At 41.3% G+C, this 23,985-nt stretch overlaps 1 protein-coding gene across 1 annotated transcript; it reads right to left on the reverse strand.

Moving 5' to 3' along the window:
- Positions 1-640: 640 nt before the first annotated feature.
- LOC139407672 (divergent protein kinase domain 1A-like) lies at positions 641-22,221 on the reverse strand. The gene is made up of 7 exons (XM_071151518.1): positions 22,207-22,221; positions 21,989-22,072; positions 5,599-5,733; positions 5,281-5,388; positions 2,005-2,181; positions 1,471-1,686; positions 641-1,237 (listed from the first exon to the last, which is right to left on the reverse strand). The coding sequence occupies exons 1-7, from the start codon at positions 22,219-22,221 to the stop codon at positions 641-643; spliced, it is 1,332 nt and encodes a 443-aa protein (XP_071007619.1).
- Between the last annotated feature and the right edge of the window lie 1,764 nt (positions 22,222-23,985).

A 23,985-nucleotide genomic window follows, 5' to 3' on the forward strand; every position in this document is an offset into this window, starting at 1 on the left:
TAAAGGACATTACATCAAAGTTGGATCAGCCTGTAGTGTGGTTTTCCACTTTGATTTTGAGTGTGACTCCAAATAAATAAATTTGATTGCCATTGATAATTTGTGTGATTTTGTTGTCAGCACATTCAACTATGTAAAGAAAAAAGTATTTAATAAGAATATTTCATTCATTCAGATCTAGGATGTATTATTTTAGTGTTCCCTTTATTTTTTTGAGCAGTGTATTTGTAGATGAGTACATGCACATTTTCCAAACTCTCTCACTTGTTTAAATCATTTGCGCTACTTGCACTTTGAACTCCACAAGTCCACAAAGTAGGGGAAGGTTCTAAGGGTTATACTAGATGGTGAGAGACAGAATTGGCAATTAAAACCAGCGGTTGTTTCATCCACTGCCATAGACTCCCAGTCAAGTCCAGTTCTGAGGCATTGTGAAACCAGACGGTTTAACAGAGAGGCAGCGGTAGTGCTCATATGTGTACTGATTCTCGACCCTTTTAACCACTCTCCGTACTGGATTTACAATGACGAAAGCTTGTTTCCAACCAATGCTTTCAAATACATGACCGGGAGTGTTCTAGTGCACACTTTGGGAGAAGGGTGGAAAGTCGGGATGTACAGTACCTATATTTTCGCCTCATTAGGAGTCCTTGGTGTGCGATATTTTCTTCCACAACAAGGTCTTCAGGTTGTTCAGTATAAGCGAGTGTTCCATCTCCATTTGCTCCGCCGAGCCCTTCAACGCTATACAAGCATACAGCTGTTTCTCCAGCTCATCCTGAATGTCAGACGGCGCCCCACGCAGGAGATATTCCTTCAGCGAGCTGCACGCCTTGGCCAGGTTGGGCCGTGTCACCTCTGGCGTACACCGGTGCTTGGTGAGGTCACAGGAAGTGCGACAGTCGGTCCCGTACAGACAGTCCTCGTCCACGTTGCACCGCCGCTCCCTCATGGCTTCCTGGAAAGTGGCCTCAGGGACGATGTGACGAGCGTCCATCACCTTCAGGTCATGGCGGTCGTTGTAGCCAAAGTCGGCTGCACTCACGTCACACATGAGGAAGGAGCCAAAGGTGCCGTGGAAGACGTCCTCTACAAGCTCCAAGAGGCCAATGGAGATCTTGGCCTTGCGGGGCCAGGAGGGCGTGAACCACTGGTCCATGCTGCGTCGTAACCCCGCGGGTATCCACAGCTCCACTACCCATGGCAGGCTGATGCCGTACAGGGGAGCGTAGGGCACCTTCTCCATCACATACAGGTACAGAGAAAGAGGGGTAGAGAGGGAGCGAGAGAGACGGGGGTTAAGAAGGAGGGTGAGGAGAAGAAGGAGGGAGAGAGCTGTAATGTCTTTCATCACATAAATAAGCTCATGATTGGAATCCATTTGTTAGTGTTCATTTTTGTGTTGTGTGAGAACATTTTTATCCCAAAAACATTATTAGAATCCATAAATGGGTGTTCCTATTGGATTACCTTCTCCATCACGTACAGGTCCCCACAGAAGCCCAGGAGCCTGGGGGCATGCTCCCTGTCCTGCAGGACCACCGCTAGAAGGAACTCATTGAGCTGGAGCAGGGCCCACATGGAACGGGCCTCGGGTAGGGAGATGAGGCCGTCTTTATTGTAGTCGGCCACGAAAAGAACCAGGCTCACCAGGTCTTGAAGGTTGGCCTGTTCACCCACCTTGGTCTGGAGAGGAAGAGGAATAAGGGTAAGAGATACCTTCATAACAGAACTGCATTAATGAACACACTAGACACTTAAGTCATAACACACGTACAAAGGTTGCAATAAGTTACATGAATGTGAATGCTGTGATGTAACGAAAGTATCAACTTGCGGCTATGAAGCCCTGATTATGAAGGCAGTATGTATGAATTATGAATGTGTTATAAAGTCCCTATGTTACTAGCCTTCAAATAAGTGTTGCCGACATGAAACCATTTATAAAGTGGAAAAGCAGGAAGGCTAATGAATCACACTGGGATGAGATGACAGTGCTCTGACCTTTAGGTGGCTGAGGACTATCGCTTTGAACTTCTCCACAGAGGTTCCCTTGGTGGGCTTGTTGAAGGGCGAAGCCTCCTTCCTGTGCTCCATCTCAGCTCCCGGGTCATAACGAGGAACCTCCTCCATCTGGCACTTAACCACCCCCTCCAGGTCCCCCCAGCCACCAGAGTACACCTGAGAGAGACGCACACAGAGCCACAACAGGCTGGTGTTTGTTATCAGACACAGAGTCACTCTGGGTGGATAGCAAGGAAGATGCAGAACTTCCCATGGAGCACTGTGTTAGTGCTGGTTTTCTTTAAATTCTTTAAAAGCTGTAACTCTCATTGTCTAGATTCTTTATTCCCGCCCCCAATTAAATAACAACCTATCAGGAGCATCTGAAACCGTAAGGCTGATAAATATAAAATACTTATTATAAGAATATAGGAGTTGTAGGCCTATACTTCATTCAAACCTATCACCTCAAATTGCAAAATAGTATATGTGTGCCATTTTAAATAACTTTAAAATGGCACACATATAATTTGATAAAAGTTATAGATTTTATGACCCATCACGACTGACTTGATTTAGTTACACAAATATGGACAGCGCAGGGATATTTCCGACCCATGGTCTTGATAAGAAATAACTATATTTTTTAAAGACAAATCGTAATGAATGGATTACATATGTTGGAAACATAAAATGTGTAGGATTGTCACAGTAAGGGCCTCCCGAGTGGCGCAGCAGTCTAAGGCACTGCTGTGGCAAGATAAACAAGGAAATCCTTTATTTCAATTGTAATTAATGATTGTCAAATTGTTTAAAAAATGTCCCACAATTCAATCGTGATTTACTTCCATATGTCCAATTTGTAGCCTACAGTTAAGGAATATTTGCTTTTCCCCTCGAACAGAAATTGCCATATTTTATTAAGACAAGTAAAATCATTAATAGATTTCATAAATTGGAAATGAAAGATGTATCCTGCACCATGATTTTTCCATCCATAAAATGTGTAGGGGAGGCTATATTGCCATAGTAGATTTGCCATGGTAAACAAAGAAATGAAATACTTTTTCAGTTGTACGGAATTAATATCAAATAGATAAATCAACTTTAGGATTAAATTGTTACGATGATAATACCCACCAGAGGGCGAAATCATCTTAAATGTTTTGGTTGCATTCAGGACTAAACACATAGCTAAATAGAGGACTGATTTTTGTATCTGTGGCATTTGGCACACCCTGATCTGTTTCACCTGTCTTTGTGCTTGTCTCCACCCCCCTCCAGGTGTCGCCCATCTTCCCCAGGGTATTTAGAGTTGTGTTCTCCGCTTGTCTGTTGCCAGTTCGTCTTGTCAAGCCTACCAGCGGTTTCCCCCATTCTCCTGTTTTTCTCTAGTTCCAGTTTTGACCATTCTGCCTGCCCTGACCCTGATACTGCCTGCCGTTCTGTACCTTGTGACACCGCCTTGGATTACTGAACTCTGCCTAGCCTAAGCCTGCCTAACGTTCTGTATCTTTTGGACTCTGTTCTGGATTACTGACCTGTGCCTGCCAAACCTGTTGTTTGCCTGCATCCCTGTTATTGTAATAAACTTTTGTTACCTCGAAACTGTCTGCCTCTGGGTCTTCTCCTGAGCCGTGGTACCATTTTAGCGTCTGTGACAGCATGGGCACTGCCAGAGGCATTCTTCATTTTGAAGTAGTCCATTTTTTTCCTAAACGATTGGCTCATCCCTCCTGTTGTACCGGGTGGACATAACTCCAACACGGTCACCAGGGGGGATCAGCCAATGAAGTTGGAAGTCCCACCCAGTTGACTACATTAAAATGGTGGATGCCCTCAATGGCGCTGCCCATGCTAATACGACCTTTAGGCCACTAGAGGCCTCTATCATTCTTTATGGGACTAAAAGATAACACTGACATCCGCGTTGTGGAGCGGTAAATCGGTGGCCATTGATGTTTGCAATTGAGATCAGCTGTGTGGGTGATTTTTAACCTTTACGGGATCAGTGTCTCTATACCGGGATGGTTGTTGCTAACGTGCACTAATGTGAATAGAATGGTGTTGTTCCAGCCAACTTTCCAGGACACAGACATGTATTATATGGCCAGAAAGCTTAAATTTGTGTTAATTTAACTGAAGGGTCCAAGTAGCTATTACTGTGAAAAATACAATGCTATTGTTTGAGAGTGCACAACAACAAACTTTTATCAAGGCAACTGGTTTGATACATTCACCTCTGAAGGTAAATAATGTACTTACATTCAGTAATCTTGCTCTGATAGGTCATCCTGAGGGTCCCAGAGATAAAATGTAGCATAGTTTCGTTAGATTTTTATAATCAAATGGAGGAACCTGGTTCTACAGTTTGAACCACTGCTGTGTCTGGCCCCACTCCCACGGCCATCTAGATGTATGAAGGTTACTGTCTTTTCTGTAGAGAAGCTAATTATCCATAATTTATGACATTCCTGGGAGTGTGTAAACTTAAATTTTGTATTACCATATAATTGTTGTATGTTCTCTATAGTTATGTACTTGAAAATGTATCAATTGACCAATTTGGCACATTTGGGCAGACATCATACAAACTTTTGTGCAGTACTGCAATGCTTCATTGGATCAGTATGAAATGTTGCACATACACTGCTGCAATCTTGTGGCCAAACTCTAAATTGCGCCCAAACTCCAATGTGATTTAATAGCTTTTCTCTTGTATTTCAAAGAGGATTTAAAAAAAATGAAAACAAGTGTTGTTTGTTTGGATTATCTTTTACTAGATCTAATGTGTTATTCTCCTACATTAATTTCACATTTCCACAAACTTCAAAGTGTTTCCTTTCAAATGGTATCAATAATATGTATATCCTTGCTTCAGGTCCTGAGCTACAGGCAGTTAGATTTGGGTATGTCATTTTAGGTGAATTTTTTTTTTTAAAAGGTCTGATCCTTGATGAGAGATCAGCTGTCGATAATCTGCTGACCATAGATGGTTGCAATTGGCCCTGTAGTGCTAAACAATAGGGGTGAATCTTAAAGGTAATTTATTGATTCCTCGTGTCCTCTCTCCTCACCACCTCCCCAATGTCAGAAAGAAGTGAGGAGATGCATGTGGATTGGAGGAGAAGATCCTTGGATTTTCTCATTCCCTCTCATTTGGGAAAGGAGGCGAGGAGAGAGGACGTGATGAATCACAGAAAGACGTTTGAGATTTACCATAGAACTAATATCAGCTAGTGCCGGAACAGACAAAGGATCAGAGGCAGATCTGACCTGGTTGTTAGGCTTGGATGAGAGACACTTCCCCAGGTACAGCGTGTCTTTCTCACACAGGCTGGTGCAGGCCGAGCCGTCGATCAATCCTTTCCTGTACTTGTCACACTGAAATAGATAGATATGGTGTGGGTTTGAATACGGTAACTAACTAATAGACACACAGAAAGTGTTTGTTTTGTATAGTAACTCGCAGGATGGTTTCAACACAATATAGAAGCTGACAATGGAATATTGTATTTGAAGGATGAGTCTTTTTTTAACCAGTAGGTGGCTCTATCAATTTACTAATTTCATATAAGGAAATAGAGAACTTACTATGGCATTCTTGCATGCTTGTCCACGGCACAGCTCTGAGTAGGATGAGTACTCCACATACACCACCCAGCTACCCACAAACACTGCCAGCCACGAGAAGAACATATACTTCATGTGCAGGTAAGAGAATCGGGCCTGGGGGAAGGGGGGGAGAAAGAGAAAGGAGAGAGAAGGGGGAGAGAGAGCTGTGATGACCTTCATCACATAATAAGATCATGATCTGAATACATTCCTATTTGAAGTTAGGGTGGTTATCTTATGATAATACAACTGAACATGACCCAGATACAGTAAGACTGAAGACAAACGTTAACAGCATCTAGATCAGGGGTGCTCACACTTTTGGGCTCGGTGGGACAAAATATAATCTGAGTGATGGCCTTCGTACTGAACAAATAGAGATAATTTATTTAGAAATATAAAAGGTAAACAATAGGCGCTGTTGAAACAGCTTTTTTTCAAAGTAATCGTAAAATTACACTTCAAACATTAATAAAATCATAGCCATATATATATAACTTGACACCGAGCAACACATTCTGATTACCTGTATTAAAATATGTATTACATTTTACCATTCTAGTATAGAACCTGCAACCAATCTTCTATGTTCATAAGGCTAATAAGGACTGTTAAGGACTGTTTAATGGTCACCAGTACCCTGCCATGAACCATAGCCAGTGTTACCAGACGGCTACCACCCGGTACTCTACCCTGCACCCTAGAGACTGTTGCCCTATGTACAGTTGAAGTCGGAAGTTTACATGCACTTAGGTTGGAGTCATTACAACTCGTTATTCAACCACTCCACAAATTTCTTGTTAACAAGCTACAGTTTTGGCAAGTCATTTAGGACATCTACTTTCTGCATGACACAAGTAATTTTGCCAACAACTGTATACAGACAAATTATTTCATTTATAATTCACTGTATCACAATTCCAGTGGGTCAGAAGTTTACATACACTAAGTTGACTGTGCCTTTAAACAGCTTGGAAAATTCCAGAAAATTATGTCATGGCTTTAGAAGCTTCTGATAGGCTAATTGACATCATTTGAGTCAACTGGAGGTGTACCTGTGGATGTATTTCATGGCCTACCTTCAAACTCAGGGCCTCTTTGCTTGACATCATGGGACAATCAGAAGAAATCGGCCAAGACCTCAGAAAATAAATTGTAGACCTCCACAAGGCTAGATCATCCTTGGGAGCAATTTCCAAATGCCTGAAGATACCATGTTTATCTGTACAAACAATAGCACGCAAGTATAAACACCATGGGACCACGCAGCCGTCATACCGCTCAGGAAGGAGACGCATTCTGTCTCCTAGAGAGATTAACATACTTTGGTGAGAAAAGTGCAAATCAATCCCAGAACAACAGAAAAGGACCTTGTGAAGATGCTGGAGGAAACAGGTACAAATGTATCGATATCCACATTAAAACGAGTCCTATATCGACACAACCTGAAAGGCCGCTCAGCAAGGAAGAAGCCACAGTTCCAAAACCGCCATAAAAATGCCAGACTACGGTTTGCAACTGCACATGGGGACAAAGATCGTACATTTTGGAGAAATGTCCTCTGGTCTGGTGAAACAAAAATAGAACTGTTTGGCCATAATGACCATCGTTATGTTTGGAGGAAAAAGGGGGAGGCTTGCAAGACAAAGAACACCATCCCAACCGTGAAGCATGGGGGTGGCAGCATCATGTTGTGGGGGTGCTTTGCTGCAGGAGGGACAGGTGCACTTCACAAAATAGCATCATGAGGCATGTGGATATATTGAAGCAACATCTCAAGACATCAGTCAGGAAGTTAAAGCTTGGCCGCAAATGGGTCTTCCAAATGGACAATGACCACAAGCATACTTCCAAAGTTGTGGCAAAATGGCGGAGGGAAGGTGTGTTTCTTGAGAGAGATGGAAGGAGATGGACCAAACTCATTAACCTGCATACTTTGGGGTTCTTATATTTTCTGGTGTTTTCAGATCCAATGGGGAATCCACAGAATCCCTGTGGGATGCAGAAACTGGAAGATAACTTTTCAGTGCAAAAATGTATCTGGAGAACTTCCACATTATTTTCAGGATTATCCACTTCTGTAACCGAGACACCAGACAAGCTTGGCGGCAGAAAGACAAGCTAGCTGCAATCAGGTTGGTGGACCACCTTCCCCTGTATTACAACCCTGGGCCCAATGTTACTGTTGATGAGCAGCTTATGCCATTTAGGGATAACTTTTTAAATTTGCACAAGCTGGGACAGGAGCTCCTCAAGAGGAAGCTGACGATGGTAGGAACAGTACAAAAAAACAAGCCAAAGCTCCCACCTCAGCTGTTGAATACACGGAACTGGCCTATCAATAAATCTAAGTTTGTGCTCACAACCGACACGTCTCTAGTACCAGACAAAAATGTGGTACTCATGAGTATGCTGCATAGGGATGGAAGAATCTGTGGCCAGGAACATCAAAACCAGAAATCACAATGGATTACAATGCCACAAAAAGAGCGATGGACAATTTAGACAAGATAGTGACTGGCTACAGCTGTAAAATAAGAACCCTACGCTGGCCACTTGTGATACTCTTCAACATCTTGGACATCTCGGCATACAACACGTTTGTCATCTGGATGGCGTTGAACCCAGATTAAAACAGAAGAAAGTTTCAGAGGAGACGGCTCTTTCTTGAGGAGCTGGGCAAGGCATTGGTAAGACCTCAATTCCAGAGGAGGCAACATATCCCAAGGACCCCAGCTTCTGCAGCCATCGTGAGGAGGATTCAGGAGGAGAATGCTGGTTCCCCATCAGAACCAACAATTACAATACCGGAAGTAAGTGTGAGTGATGTTGTTGCATGTGTGTGTGTCTGATTCTCCTACCCTGGCCTGCTATAACTATATACAGTGCCTTGCGAAAGTATTCGGCCCCCTTGAACTTTGCGACCTTTTGCCACATTTCAGGCTTCAAACATAAAGATATAAAACTGTATTTTTTTGTGAAGAATCAACAACAAGTGGGACACAATCATGAAGTGGAACGACATTTATTGGATATTTCAAACGTTTTTAACAAATCAAAAACTGAAAAATTGCCCCCTAAAAAATCCAGTGGTGAAAAAAGTACTGTCAGACTTAACTGTCGTACTTAAGTCAAAGTAAAAAATACCTTAATAGAAAATGACTCAAGTAAAAGTAAAAGTCACCCAGTAAAATTATACTTGAGTAAAAGTATTTGGTTAAAAATATACTTAAGTATAAATCATTTCAAATTCCTTATATTAAGCAAACCAGATGGCACCATTTTCTTGTTTTTTATTTATTTACGGAAAGCCAGGGGCACACTCCAACATTCAGACATCATTTACAAATGAAGCATGTGTGTTTAGTGAGTCTGCCAGATCAGAGGCAGAAGAGATGACCGTGATGTTCGGTTGATAAGTGCGTGAATTGGACTATTTTTCTGTCCTGCTAAGCATAATGAGTACTTAACGAGTACTTTTGGGTATCAAGTAAAATGTATGGAGTAAAATGTAGTAAAGTAAAAATAGTAAAGTAAACTACAGATACCCCAAAAGACTACTTAAGTAGTACTTTAAAGTATTTTTACTTAAGTATTTTACACCTAAAGCCAATCTTAAAATGATTCCCTATTTATTATCAGCAAGCTGGAGAGGTTACAAACTCTGCACACCATACAGGTCCATCAGAAACTCTACTGGTGTGGTCCCTGTAGTTGTCTTCTTTACGGCTATACACAGACAAGTTATATTTGCATGATTTAACATAATTAATTCATCACTACCAGTGGCTCGCACATGTGACTGACCAATACCTCACAAGGCCTTCTCTCTCCAAGTTGAGACCTTGAAACTGAGGTACCTCGGTTGTTCCCATAGCAATATTCTGGGCTTACTGCCAAGTTGAGGATCAGTGATTGTTAGGATTCCTCCATACACAATCAGTCAGTCACCTGTTTGATCCTATCTAATTAGTTATTAGAAAGTAGCATTGATTTGATACATAAACATAAAATTTACCTCACAGTGCCCTTGGGCTGAATATAATAATTATAATTATCTTCTCCCTGTTGCCAATCGCCTTGCTCTAAAGCACCTCTCACTCACATGGCTCTCTCAGATATCTCAATTCTTATTAGCTAATGCCGGTCACGTGATTGGGTCCTTCTCACAGGCATCTCAGCTCTCAGTAGGCTACACATGAAGACAGAAACATCGGCTTCTTATCGAATTCCGTGGCTCATATTGAAGATGTTGGAACTGTCCACATTTACTTTTCGTCAGCCAACAAGATGAGTATTTCTAATAAACAGCAAAAACACTAGCTTTTGTCAATATACTGTCCCCCATAGTACAAAACTGGACCTATTCTGTGCGAGAAAGAAATATTCCCCCAAAAAACACCAAAGAGACCGATGCAACAAAACAGAACGTTCAGCTTAAAATGTTGATAAACTATTAGGCTATTTCTCTACATTATGAGCACAGCAATGAGCACACGGCAGTAGGCTATAAGTGTGAATGTTCCAAAATGCAATCAATTAGTTGGAAAACACCATTCTCCAAAGTGACCGCAAATGTGATTATGCATGTAATGCTTTATTATAAAGGACTAGGCTACATGAGGTGTGTGACTATACAAAAAAATATATTATAATAATACAAGTGCTGTTTCTTGCCTTACTGCACATGCAGGAAATCATTCACAAGTGATAATGTCATTCATTAATACTAATATTGTCACCCATCAGACTATTCTTAATTTAATCTTATCTTTTACACATACTAAATAATATATGTGTGAAATGAGTTTTGATTTAGAATGGACCATTACCATTTACCTGTCTCGGAACAGGGGCAGCCGAGGAAAAAAGACATGTCATCTATGCACTTAAATAGCAAATGGAGGATGCTTTTCCTGTGGTTCATTTTCATGCCAGCCAGATAGGCTATACTTCTGTTGTAAAGCAAAGCAGTGTGCTTAATAGTGGGAAAGTTGAGGAATAAATATAGTAGGCCTAGCTGATGGGATCGTCCTCTCTTTAATAGACGCCATCACGCAATTGCATAGCCTATAGAAATGTTGCGCAACATGAGCTCATGAAGATTTTTGTTTATATTTGCATTCATGTCAGAGTGATTAGAGGGACAATAGAGTGCTGAGCACCAGGCAGTTAGCAAGTTTGGTAGGCTACTAATGACCATCAGCAGCATCAGAACTTGGAGAAGCCAGGGACATTAAGCCAGGGACACCGTGATTAAAAGGTCAGAGTGGAATTTGACTGCGGTCATGACTCGTGACCACCGGTGTAGAGGTAATATGGTCATGTAACAGCCCTGGCTCTGGCATATGCTCTCTCTCCTGCCATCTTGACATTCTTATAATCCAAATTTGTGTAGACTGATCAACACAATGTCAAGTTACATTTCTGAAGTCATCATCCACAAGTAAAAAGTAGTCCGGTGGTAAAACAGGGTGCACCAGGGAAAAATCACAACTTGCTGTGTGCCAGCCTGGTCTCATACACTAGGCGTAACATAGTAAATGTAAATCCGAGACACTGAAATTAGTATCCTATGTTAGGTTTGGTATGGTTGCATAAGACAGAAGGTTACTCAAGGGTGGTTGGTCGGGGTGGAAGGATGGGCATTTGAGCTAATTACCAACTTTGCAACTACTTACTACTTTTTTGCTCCTTTGCAACTACTTAGCATGCTAGCTAACCCTTCCCCTAAACCTAACCCTTTAACATTAACCCAAACCTTAACCCCTTCACCTAACCTTAACCCCTAGCCTAGCTAACGTTAGTCACAACAAATTGGAATGTGTAACATATCATGGATATTGGAAATTCACAACATATTGTACGAATTGAAATTCGTAAAATATCACACGAATTGCAATTTGTAACATCATATGAATTGTAATTTGTAACATATGCAAAATGGATTATGGACATCCACAAATCGATACATATCATACGAAACATAACATATCACAATGGTATGTCTCAGCAGCGTGCAGTCAAAAGAAAATGTAATGCTTGCTTACATGGTTTACTACGTGATTAAATTAGTCTGTTTTCAACTAATCAGAGGATTTAGACTATTGTATTTTAACCAAGCAAGAGAAATAAACGTGCAATCACTGCTGAGTGAATGAACAAAATCCTTTTGGAACACTTCCAGACATGTAAATGCTCTGTCAAAATCAATATTGGAATGCAGCGGTTCACAAACATTGGGATGCGCCTCCTCTAGCCCCCATATATATATATATATATATATATATATATATATATATATATATATATATATTTTAAAGGAACTCAGTCCGTCTTCCAACTTACTTTTGACAGTTGTAATAGTAGAATCCACAATGTGCAATTTCAAAATTTGGATAGGGCATCATCAGTTTTCTTGTCATGTCAGTCACTGCATACCTGAGAGAACTATTTATAACTTGTCTGAAATATCCTTATCAACTTGCCCATGTAAGCTAACATTTTTTTGCTAGGTTTTTTAGACCATAGACTTTGTTGTGATGTTTGAGTCACTCAATTATCACATGAATACCCATTAGACAAAGCAAAATGTATAGAATTGCAAGAAAAGGAGCTTTAAAACCTCAATCTGATATTTCTAATTTCTTAGTTCCTTTTTTTGGATTTGCATGTATTACTGCATTGTTGGAGCTAGGAACACAGGCATTTTGCTGCATTTGCGATAACATCTGCAAAATATGTGTAGGTGGCCAATAAAAATTTGATTTTTTATAACTTGATATGTGCCTTGTCACGGCTGGCTGAAGGACTGGACCATGCATGGTAAGCATACATTTTCTCTTTATTAAAAATGACGCAGACAAAACAAAGAACAAAACCAAAACGTGAAGCTTTGGGCTATGTGCCCTGAACAAAGTCAAAGTTAACTTCCCACAAAACAGGTGGGGAAAAAGGGTACCTAAGTATGGTTCTCAATCAGAGACAGCGATAGACAGCTGTCCCTGATTGAGAACCATACCAGGCCAAGACATAGAAATACAAAACATAGAAAAAAGGACATAGAATGCCCACCCTAGTCACACCCTGGCCTAACCAAAATAGAGAATAGAGAATAAAAAGCCTCTCTATGGCCAGGGCATGACACGCCTCAATAGCGTTGTGCAGTTTAAATGTAAATTCCTGCAGTTCTACACATGTTGCCATGGCTTATGTATGCCATGTTCATATGATATCTGATATACAATTAATTTTAGCTCAGAAAACTTAGGGGCCCAAATAAAACCACCCGCGGGCCAAATTCGGCCCATGGAATGCCAGTTGGGGAACCGTGTACTATGCAGTCTCTCAACAGTAAGTTGAGACCCCACTTCTTAAACTAAAAATATATATTTGGGGGGGGGGGGGGCAGGCCAAACGAATCATCGTCGCGGGCCTGGGAATATTGAGCCCCAGTTTAGTTGGCCCATCATGGGGCATCATGAAATATGCAAGTTTAAGCAAGATTAAGTATGATAACAATTATGCAAAATAGATGAGGTGAGAGACAGATAACACACACGTCGTTTGGTCAGGCTGTGAAACGTGAAAAAAATCCAACCTTTCGACATGTTCCTCAGGAACTAACAGCAAACAGACATCCTAGACCTGCTTACTGTATTATTCATATCCAGAAGAGCTGGGTGTTCTTATAAAAATGATCAAATGTATGTGAAAGGAGTGATAACTCCTCTTATTGAGGGAGAGCAAGATGGAGAGAGAGGGAGAGAGGGGAGAGAGAGAGAGAAACAGAGTGTGTTTGGGGACAGGGAGTCAATATACAGCCCTGTTTACTGACAAAGGCTGTGTCCCATACAATAGCAGTGCGTGGATAAAATCCCTGGGGAAGCGCAGACAGAAAAAAATGCCATATTACAACCTATGTTTTTGTGATAATTGCATTGTATGCGTTATAACCTGTTAGGTCATATGCCTTGCGACATTGTTATATAGGCCTAAGGCCGAGACAATAAGAAGATACAGTGGCAGAATAAATTCAACCACACCTTTGTTTCATCACAAAACCGGAGAGCAACATCTGTCCGGTGAACTACACAAAGCATATTGCATGTAACAAACAGTTATATGGCCTACAGCATGGTCAAGCAAGTTAATGTTTCTGACATTTTCGGACTACCAAACAACTAATGATTTAAAACCACAGAGTTACCGCAAGTCGCAAAGAAAACAGGAGCTGCTTCCACTATTCCAGCACCATTTCAACTTCAACATTTTAACATCATCAAATCACCAATGCTAAAAGATACCAAGAACAATTTAGTCCAATCAAAGTAAGCTAAATATGATATGGCTGTCCATGGTTCTGATTTGAGTGTGTTTGTGCGTGTGTGTTTGTGCAAGTAGAAAAAACATGTTCACTCCCCCTAATTGTAGAGAAACGCCAATGCCATCCTCCTCTCTTTCATGTTGACGAAACACTCTACCACTCTGTCATACAGTACACACTTACATTTTTTGTTGTTCTAGGCTACTGGCGAAAATGCTTGCTCGCTAGCCTAACTTCCTTTTATGGGCAGCTTTAGTAAGGATCGGACCCTTTTTTTCAATTTTCGCCTAAAATGACATACCCAAATCTAACTGCCTGTAGCTCAAGACCCAGCAGGGGTTCAAACTGTAAACCCCAGTTCCTACTTTTGAATATAAAAATGTATTTGATCAAACAAAACTATGCTACATTTTATCTATGGGACCCTTAGGATGACAAATCAGAGCAAGATTACTGAATGTAAGTGCATTATTTACCTTCAGAGATGAATGTATCAAACCAGCTGGAGTGATAAGTTTTGTTGTTGTTGCACTCTCCTCAAACAATAGCATTGTATTTTTTCACTGCAATAGCTACTGTAAATTGGACAGTGCAGTTAGATTAACAATAATTTAAGCTTTCTGCCCATATAAGACACGTCTATGTCCTGAAAAGTTGTCTGTTACTTACAACGTCATTCTAGTCACATAAGCGCAAGTTAGCAACAACCATCCAGGTATAGGGACACTGAGGTTAATCATTAGCCTTCTATATTTAGCTACATATTGAACTTCCATCCTCTCAGGCCAGGGGAACAATGTATGAATTTATGGTTGGATAAAATCGTTGGCCATTACGGAGAATTATGTAGCCTAAAACCACAAGTCCAAATGCCTATCTCCATCCCATGGCTAATTTAGGAAAGGGACAGTTTTAGCTAGCTAGCTAGCCACCGGAAGAAAACAACTCAATGAGACACACAACAAGTATGCTCTCGATGCGATGTGATTGGGAGGAAGTCAAATCCAAACTGGCTTCCCTTGACACTTTTTTTTAAGTACACCAGGACCATTCACAGTTGAGCTCAACACTGTTTGGCTTCCCCTGTATTCAATGCTACAGGCAGCAACAATGTCATACTCTTTTGGACCAGACATCATCAGATAGATGGCCTACACATACAGAGAGAAAGGGGCGCTGGTTCGCTCACTTGGCTGCTTTCTCCACTGAGATACATTCAGCTTTTTGCGAATTGAAGGGAAATTATGAAACACAGAGAGACAAAAGATGAATTATTTGAAATGTTTTTTTCTTGGTAAATTTTGTTGGGGAAGCCTGGCATCCCTTGGCATCCATGAATACAGGCCAAAATGGCACCCTATTCCCTATATAGTGCACATATTTTGACCAGAGCCCAGTGCACTACTTTTGACCAGGGCCCATAGGGCTATATAAGGAATAGGTGCACTATATAGGGAATAGGTTGTCATCTGGGATGTAGCCAGTGACAGACCAGGGAGGGAGGAGACTCAGAGGACTTCCTCCATGTTCCCAGTCTCTGTTGGTCTTGCATCTCTGTTTGTTTTAGTCAAGCTACCATCTGTGAGAACAGGCCAGGTGACTCATTCTTCCCAGATTACTTTACCATTGTGACAGAGAGAACAATAAATCACTGGACAGAGGTGAAGAGGGCCATAGAATGAGGGGAGAGATAGATTATCTATGTATTCTGTATGAGCCAGCATTGAATCAATTATATAATTTAATTTGACCCCATATCTACGGAACAATCTTCTCTGTCTTTTGCACATCCTCAGAGTGTTCTACCCATAGAATTTGGAATTGGAATACTTACTTTAGTAATCAACAACCCAATGGCTCTCCGTGGTAACACATGGTTAGGTACAGAGAGACAGTTACAGTACTGTACAATCTACACTGAGTGTAAAAAACATTAGGAACACCTTCCAAATATTTAGTTGAACCCCCCTTTGCCCTTAAATCGTCAGGGCATGGACTCTACAAGGTGTTGAAAGCATTCCACAGGGATACTGGCCCATGTTGACTCCAATGCTTCCCACAGTTGTGTCAAGTTGGCTGGATTTCTTTTGGGTGGTAGACCATTCTTGATACACACAGGAAACTGTTGAGCGTGGAAAAACCCAGTAGCGGTGCATTTCTTGACACACTCAAACCTGGCACCTACTACCATACCCCATTCAAAGTCACTTAAATCTTTTGTCTTGCCCATTCACCCTCTGAATGGCACACACACACAATCAATGTCTAAATTACAAGCATTTCGCTACACTCACAAAAACATCTGCTAACCATGTGTATGTGACCAATAACATTTGATTTAATTGGAATTTACTTCAAGCTTAAAAATCCTTCTGTAACCTGTCTCTTCCCCGTAATCTACACCAATTGCACCAAAGTGGATTTAGCAAGTGACATCAATAAGGGATCATAGCGTTCACCTGGATTCACCTGGTCAGTCTATGTCTTGGAAAGAGCAGGTGTTCCTAATGTTTGTACACTCAGTGTGTATCTTTCTGACACACTCTAAATTGTTATTGCCTTTTTTTTAACACTTCCTTCCTGATTAATAATGATTATACATGGTCTCTATAAATGGTCTCAGTAGATCGATAATGGCATTATTGAAGCAACATCTCAAGACATCAGTCAGGAAGTTAAAGCTTGGTCGCAATTGGGTCTTCCAAATGGACAATGACCCCAAGCATACTTCCAAAGTTGTGGCAAAATGGCTTAAGGATAACAAAGTCAAATTATTGGAGTGGGCATCACAAAGCCCTGACCTCAATCCTATAGAAGATTTGGGGGAAGAACTGAAAAGGCGTGTGCGAGCAATAAGGCCTACAAACCTGACTCAGTTACACCAGCTCTGGCAGGAGGAATGGGCCAAAATTCACCCAACTTATTGAGGGAGGCTTGTGGAAGGCAATCCTACCAAATACTAATTGAGTGTATGTAAATTTCTGACCCACTGGGAATGTGATGAAAAAAATAAAAGCTTAAATAAATAATTCTCTCTACTATTATTCTGATATTTAACATTCTTAAAATAAAGTAGTGATCCTAACTGAACTAAGACAATTAATTTTTACTAGGATTAAATTTCAGGAATTGTGAAAAACTGAGTTTAATTGTATTTGACTAAGGTGTATGTAAACTTCCGACTTCAACTGTATGTGGTTGGCCTTTAAAACTCACTGTTTTGAGGGCTATCATTTCAACTCTGTGATGATGCATTGCTCTCTCCTATACAGGATCCCATAGACTGCTAGTGGGGAAAGAGCAAGTGTGCATTGTCCTCTAAATACTGACTTTCATGCATTACATTGGGCCTTGGGGTTTATCAAATCAAATGTTATTGGTCACATACACATATTTAGCAGATGTTATTGCGGGTGTAATAAGCTAAATGCTTGTGTTCCTAGCTCCAACGGTGCAGTAATATCTAACAAATCACAACAATACACACAAATCTAAAAGTAAAATAATGGAATAAAGAAATATATAAATATTAGGACGAGCAATGTCGGAGTGGCATTGACTAAAATACAGTAGAATAGAACACAGTATATACAGTACCAGTCAAAGGTTTGGACACACCTACTGATTCAAGGGTTTTTCTTTATTTTACAATTTTCTACATTGTAGAATAATAGTGAAGACATCAAAACTGTGAAATAAACCATATGGAATCATGTAGTAACCAATAAAGTGTTAAACAAATCAAAAAATATTTTAGATTTTAGATTCTTTAAAGTAGCCACCCTTTGCCTTGATGACAGCTTTGCACACTCTTGGCATTCTCTCAACCAGCTGGCATGCATTTCAATTAACAGGTGTGCCTTGTTAAAAGTTAATTTATGGACTTTCTTTACTTCTTAATGCATTTGAGCCAATCAGTTGTGTTGTGACAAGGTAGGGGTGGTATACAGAAGATAGCCCTATTTGGTAAAACCCTTGAAGGTCAGTCAATACGGAAAATGTGCAGTCACAAAAACCATCAAGCGCTATGATGAAACTGGCTCTTATGAGGACCACCACAGGAAAGGAAGGCCCAGAGTTACCTCTGCTCCAGAGGATAAGTTCATTAGAGTTACCAGCCTCTGAAATTGCAGCCCAAATAAATGTTTCACGGAGTTCAAGTAACAGACACATCTCAACATCAACTGTTCAGAGGAGACTGTGTGAATCAGGCCTTCATGGTCAATTGAGGCAAAGAACCCACTATTAAAGGACAGGAAAAAGATGAAGAGACTTGCTTGGGCCAAGAAAAGCGAGCAATGGACATTAGATCGGTGGAAATCTTCCTTTAGTAAAATGATTCTAAATTTGAGATTTTTGTTCCAACCACCGTGTCTTTGTGAGACGCAGAGTAGGTGAACGAATGATCTCCGCATGTGTGGTTCCCACCGTGAAGCATGGGGGAGGAGGTGTGATGTGTGGGGGTGCTTTGCTGGTGACACTGTCAGTGATTTACTTAGAATTCAAGGCACACTTAACCAGCATGGCTACCACAGCATTCTGCAGCGATACACCATCCCATCTGGCTTGGGCTTATTGGGACTATCATTTGTTTTTCAACAGGACAATGACCCAATACACCTCTTAGATGTGTAAGGGCTATTTGACCAAGAAGGAGAGTGATGGAGTGTGGCATCAGATGACCTGACCTCCACAATCACCCAACCTCAACCCAATTGAGATGGTTTGGGACGAGTTGGACCATAGAGTGAAGAAAACGCACCCAAAAAGTGCTCAGCATATGTGGGAACTCCTTAAAGACTGTTGGAAAAGCATTTCAGGTAAAGCTGGTTGAGAGAATGCCAAGAGTGGGCTAAGCTGTCATCAAGGCAAAGGGTGGCTACTTTGAAGAATCTAAAATATATTTTGATTTGTTTAACACTTAAAAAAATAAAGAAAAGGAAAAACCCTTGACTTGTACTGGATGGACTCTCTCTCGTCAAAGCACTGCACTATATAGGGGATACGGTTCCATTTGGGAATCACACAGTCTCGGTGTGCACGGTGCAGGCTCTGGGAGATGTAACACTCTCTCTGTCGGTGCTGTGTGAAGGAGCTATGCACTGCCTGGGTGATCTGACTCATCCCAGTCCGAGACAGACAGCAGGCAATAAGAAAGACCCCATCACCCCCTCCTGGATGCGGACACACCCCCATCCGCAAACTGACTCAACAATGCGACAGGTTTTCGGCCAGTTGTTCACTTTTCACTTACATACTGAGTAGTTGGTTCAACAGGCCACGAACATGGAATATGTACGTTACAGTCTTCTCACATACAGTACATGCATGCTATAATACACATACTAGCTCTCTCTTCATCTCTCACGCAGGCACACAGGCACGCAAACACTCACAAGCATGCATGCACAGAATAGCAAAATAGTTGTCATAACAGCAAAATGTTGCATCTTAAGTAATATTGATTTCTTTAGGCTCCCACCAAGTCCACCTGGAAAAGCTTAGACCCCAGACATTGTATTGGTTCGTGAACAAATGCTGATAGAGTCATGCACTGCAGAGAATGGAAAGAAGAGCAGATTGAGAAATGGGAGCACGCAGGTGTTCCCCTGAGGAGAGAGAGCAGTGGAAAGATTAGACGTGACAGACAGCTCTTCCTTAAACCTCCCCCACATCTCTTTGAGTTCAACTGCAATTGAAGAACTGACTAATGTGTTGGTAACCCAAATTCTTCCAAAAACAGGCAATTTAGCATTTTGAACCATTTTCTCTGTCTTGTGTACGTGTGTTTTAGTTAGTACTGTTAAACTGTGCCAACATCAAATGTCATGATCATAACCCTCTCTAATGTTTGTTGTCTTGTGCCTTCGTCTATGTCCTATTTATATACCCATCCATATAACGTTTAAACTTTCATACTGACACAGTTCCTCAATCATATTCATGTAGGCTCGGGCCACAAGGGTATATCAGACCTGGTTCTCTCTTACTCCATAGGGATAAAACTGGTGGGTGGGCAATGGGCATCTGTTGTTTTAATTCCTAATAGCCGTACAAAAATAGAGCAGTGCCTGATCACACGTTCACACTGTGCCAGATAGGTGACAAATCACAGGAGACACGCAGCCAGGGCTACGTGTTCGGTGATATCCACTTCGCCATTTGGAACGCAGCCTATGCGTCATTCCCAGAGTCTAACTCTGAGCGTCAAGGACTCAAGGAGCATTGGATATCAGATCTGGATGACTGAGCACAGTAAACTGGAGCCAGCATGGCAGGATTACCCCTGTCTCCTGGCAGACAGACAGGCTCCATGGAGCAGTTTTAGGAATACTTGGCTGGACCACTGAGCTATCTGGATCCTGACAACCATGGCCTTCCACAGTGTGTAGCCTATGTGGAGGTGAAATGTACAGCAGGATGACGGTGATAACTTCAGCGGCATGCAGTGCAATGTCTGACACTATTATGAGGAGTAAGTCAGACAACAGACTCAACCATAGGCAATCATTTGAATGCTAAGGATTTGTTGAATGATTTGTAATCACTCGTGGCCGTTTACATTGGTTCCGGGTTGCTGAGATTAAATTATTTGTGACATTCTTGGAAATTCTGTAGGCTACTGGGGAGCGCATTTATTAAACGGTGAGGTGCATAGATAAACATAATTACAAGGAATCGATATATCCTAGTAAGAATTCAACATGCCTGCTTGGGGTTTTATATACGTTTGAATGAAAATCGCTTTTCCTATGGAGTTACCAACCGGCGAGTGAAGCTGTTCCAGTCAATCTATGCCCTCATTAGGAAGAAGCAAAATGGCCTAGAAAACGGTCCATGAGACTGAGGTGGCAGACGCACACACGCCAAACGCAAGCACGCACACACACACAGAGAGCAAAACAAATGCAGCTCACAGTGGGACTCCTGGCTGAACAGCTCAGCAGACAGATAAGATGATAAAGCCAGGGTTTCAGGCTATGGAATAAAATACCAGGGTGCTATTTAACAGAAATACATTAATCACTGGGGGGGAAATAACTACAAACATGAACCATATGTAAATAAACAACATAAGGCTTGGGCTCTGTAATTTGCAGAAAACACCATCTGCCTTGTAAAGGTTGGATCTCCTGCATGGTCTTGAGTAACTTGTGAGAAAAATGTGCCTAACTTTGGGGGGGTAAGGGAAATCCAAGAATATGTAAATTAGTCATGATTCTTAGTTTGCTTGTACAGTTAAGATCATCTACTGAATTTGTCTAGAATTGTATAAATGTGCAAACCATTGACCAGTTATTATAGGCCTGTAGGCCTGTAGCAAGTTGACCTAATACTCATATTGAATGTGTCCCAAATGGCACCCTATTCCCTATAATGCAATTCTTTTGACCAGAGCCCTATGGGCCCTGGTCAAAGTATAGGGCTCTGGTCAAAGTAGTGCACTATAAAGGGAATGGGGTTGAGTATAACATAAAGACAGTATTTTTGATGGGAGGTAAATATGAGCGAGAGCAGCACCAGGAGCTCATACTCGGACAATGCAAATAAGAGGGCTTACAACCTAAGATAGCAAAACATATTTTTAGCTAAAAGAACCAACGATTGAATGCATTCATGGGAGGAAAAAAAACCTTGTGTCCTGTCCTGTGTGAACACTGGATGATCAGCCCTGTTGCTACAGCAACGGTGAGTAGCCTACTGAATTTGACCAATGACTGCTGCTCTTGGGCACCACAAAGCATTAAGTGCCATATTGCAAATATGATCAATGATGATGATGATACTTCATTTAAAGGAAACATTTGTATCAGATGCAACAACCACACAAGCATTAATGATGGCAATGACAATAATATAAAGCCACAAAGTATAGTCTACCAAAATGTAAATATTGCAAATGAATGTATATTCAATTGTGTCGAAAATATAAATATAATGTTGAAAGTGCCATACTGTATCATGAATAAATCAACCTTCCAATAGTGAATAGGTGATGGTCCATCCTCGAGAAAGTATAGGAAAGATTTTCCATTGGCTTACCTGTATGTAGATAGGCTTCCTCAGCCAGACCCATGAAAACAGACCTCTTGCCATGGCAAATAATGAACATCTCACACCACTAACCTGCCGGAGGAAAAAGAAAACCCCATAAGAAGCGAACAAATATATACATATTATCGTATATTCTGCACAATTATTCTGCCTTCTGGTGTAGCAATAATTAACCACAGTGCTTAACAAATAATAGTCCGTTTTACCAAATCATGTATCATCCCCGGTCAAATAAACTAGGTCTTGGGAAGTGCGCCTCTGATGCTGCAAAACAGCATCCACGTGAACGCTATCAGCGCGCCGCAGTTGTCTTGGTACACGGTTAGACAGAGTGGGAGGGGATTGTATGGGAAAAGGGCTCATTGATAATGGTGCATACAATTGCAGTACTGTCACAAATGTTAGCAAAAGGCTGTTGTTCGGTAGACTACCACATATACCTGAAATTCAGCATTTAAATAGTGAGTCGTGGAGAACACAGACAAAAGTGTTTAAAAAGTTAAAGTAAAACGCGCGTTCTGTTACTTTACGTCAGACTACCAGAACACAGAACCCTGCATCCCTTTCATGTTGTAAACAACACAACCACTTAGAAGTGTGAAGTGAGTGGCAGGTGAGCTTGGTCATCGACTGTTCACACAGATGTTATTTAGACTTGATTATGTCAAACTCCACAATGTCCATTGGCCAAACAGGTAAGAGCAGTACATACATCTATGAAGTAGCCAAACTAATCAACTTCCCCCTAGCAAATAATCTAAATTTACAGGATAAAAGCGTTTCTCAGCCAGTCAATCATGAATCCGCCGGCGTCATTTTTATGGATATATATACAAAGAAGTGTCAGTTGTAACAAGGCAAAACGAAACAAAGTGCAGATAGTTTGCAGTCTTTCCAGCTACAGTTTGAAGCGACTGTGTTAGCGGTGTTGTTGGCTAGCTCCTCTCTGAACAACAGTGTCTTGACGAGTGAGCACACATTCTATGCCTCATTGTTATGGATGCATTCAAATAAGTGTCTCTGTAAAACAACTTAAACAAATTTAAATGCAGCTGATGTTCTGGCTGCACTTTTTGACGTGACTGTAAATTAGACATAGCTGGCTAGCTAGCAAGCAATAAGAATGTTGCCAGCCAGTATGAAAATGGAACATTTAGAACGAACGACTGGGTCGCATCCATAGACGGAGAACAAAAAAAACCTGAACAACTGGGTCACTTCTCTAGCAACCGGGCCAATAGAATGAAGGACCAGCCGGCTTGGTAGCAACCCTAGATTTGTGTCGGGTTAATATCTTGTGGAAGGACTTTTTCCATATTTTGTTACTTTACAGCCTTATTCTAAAATGGATTAAATTGTTTCCCACTGATAAATCTACACACAATACCCCATAATGACAAAGCAAAAACAGGTTTTAAGAAAATGTATACATACAAAAAAATGAACTATTACATTTGCATAACTATTCAGACCCTTTGCACAGTACTTTGTTGAAGCACCTTTGGCAGTGATTGCAGCCTCTTTTGGGTATGATGCTACAAGCTTGGCACGCCTGTATTTGGGGAGTTTCTCCCATTCTCTGCAGATTCTCTCAAATTCTGTCAGATTGGATGGGGAGCTTCGCTGCACAGCTATTTTCAGGTCTCTCCAGAGATGGTTCAAGTCCGGACTCCTGGCTGGGCCACTCAAGGACATTCAGAGACTTGTATCGAAGCCACTCCTGCGTTGTCTTGCCTGGGTGCTTAGGGTTGTTGTCCTGTTGGAAGGTGAACCTTTGCCCCAGTCCTGAGGTCTTGAGCGCTCTGGAACAGGTTTTCTTCAAGGATCTCTCTGTACTTTGCTTCATTCATCTTTCCTTTGATCCTGACTAGTCTCCCAGTCCCTGCATCTGAAAAACATCCCCACAGCATGATACTGCCACCACCATGCTTCATTGTAGGGATGGTGCCAGGTTTCTTCCCGATGTGACACTTGGCATTTAGGCC

Source organism: Oncorhynchus clarkii, chromosome 4 (assembly GCF_045791955.1).
Source record: "Oncorhynchus clarkii lewisi isolate Uvic-CL-2024 chromosome 4, UVic_Ocla_1.0, whole genome shotgun sequence".
Lineage (NCBI taxonomy): Eukaryota > Metazoa > Chordata > Actinopteri > Salmoniformes > Salmonidae > Oncorhynchus > Oncorhynchus clarkii.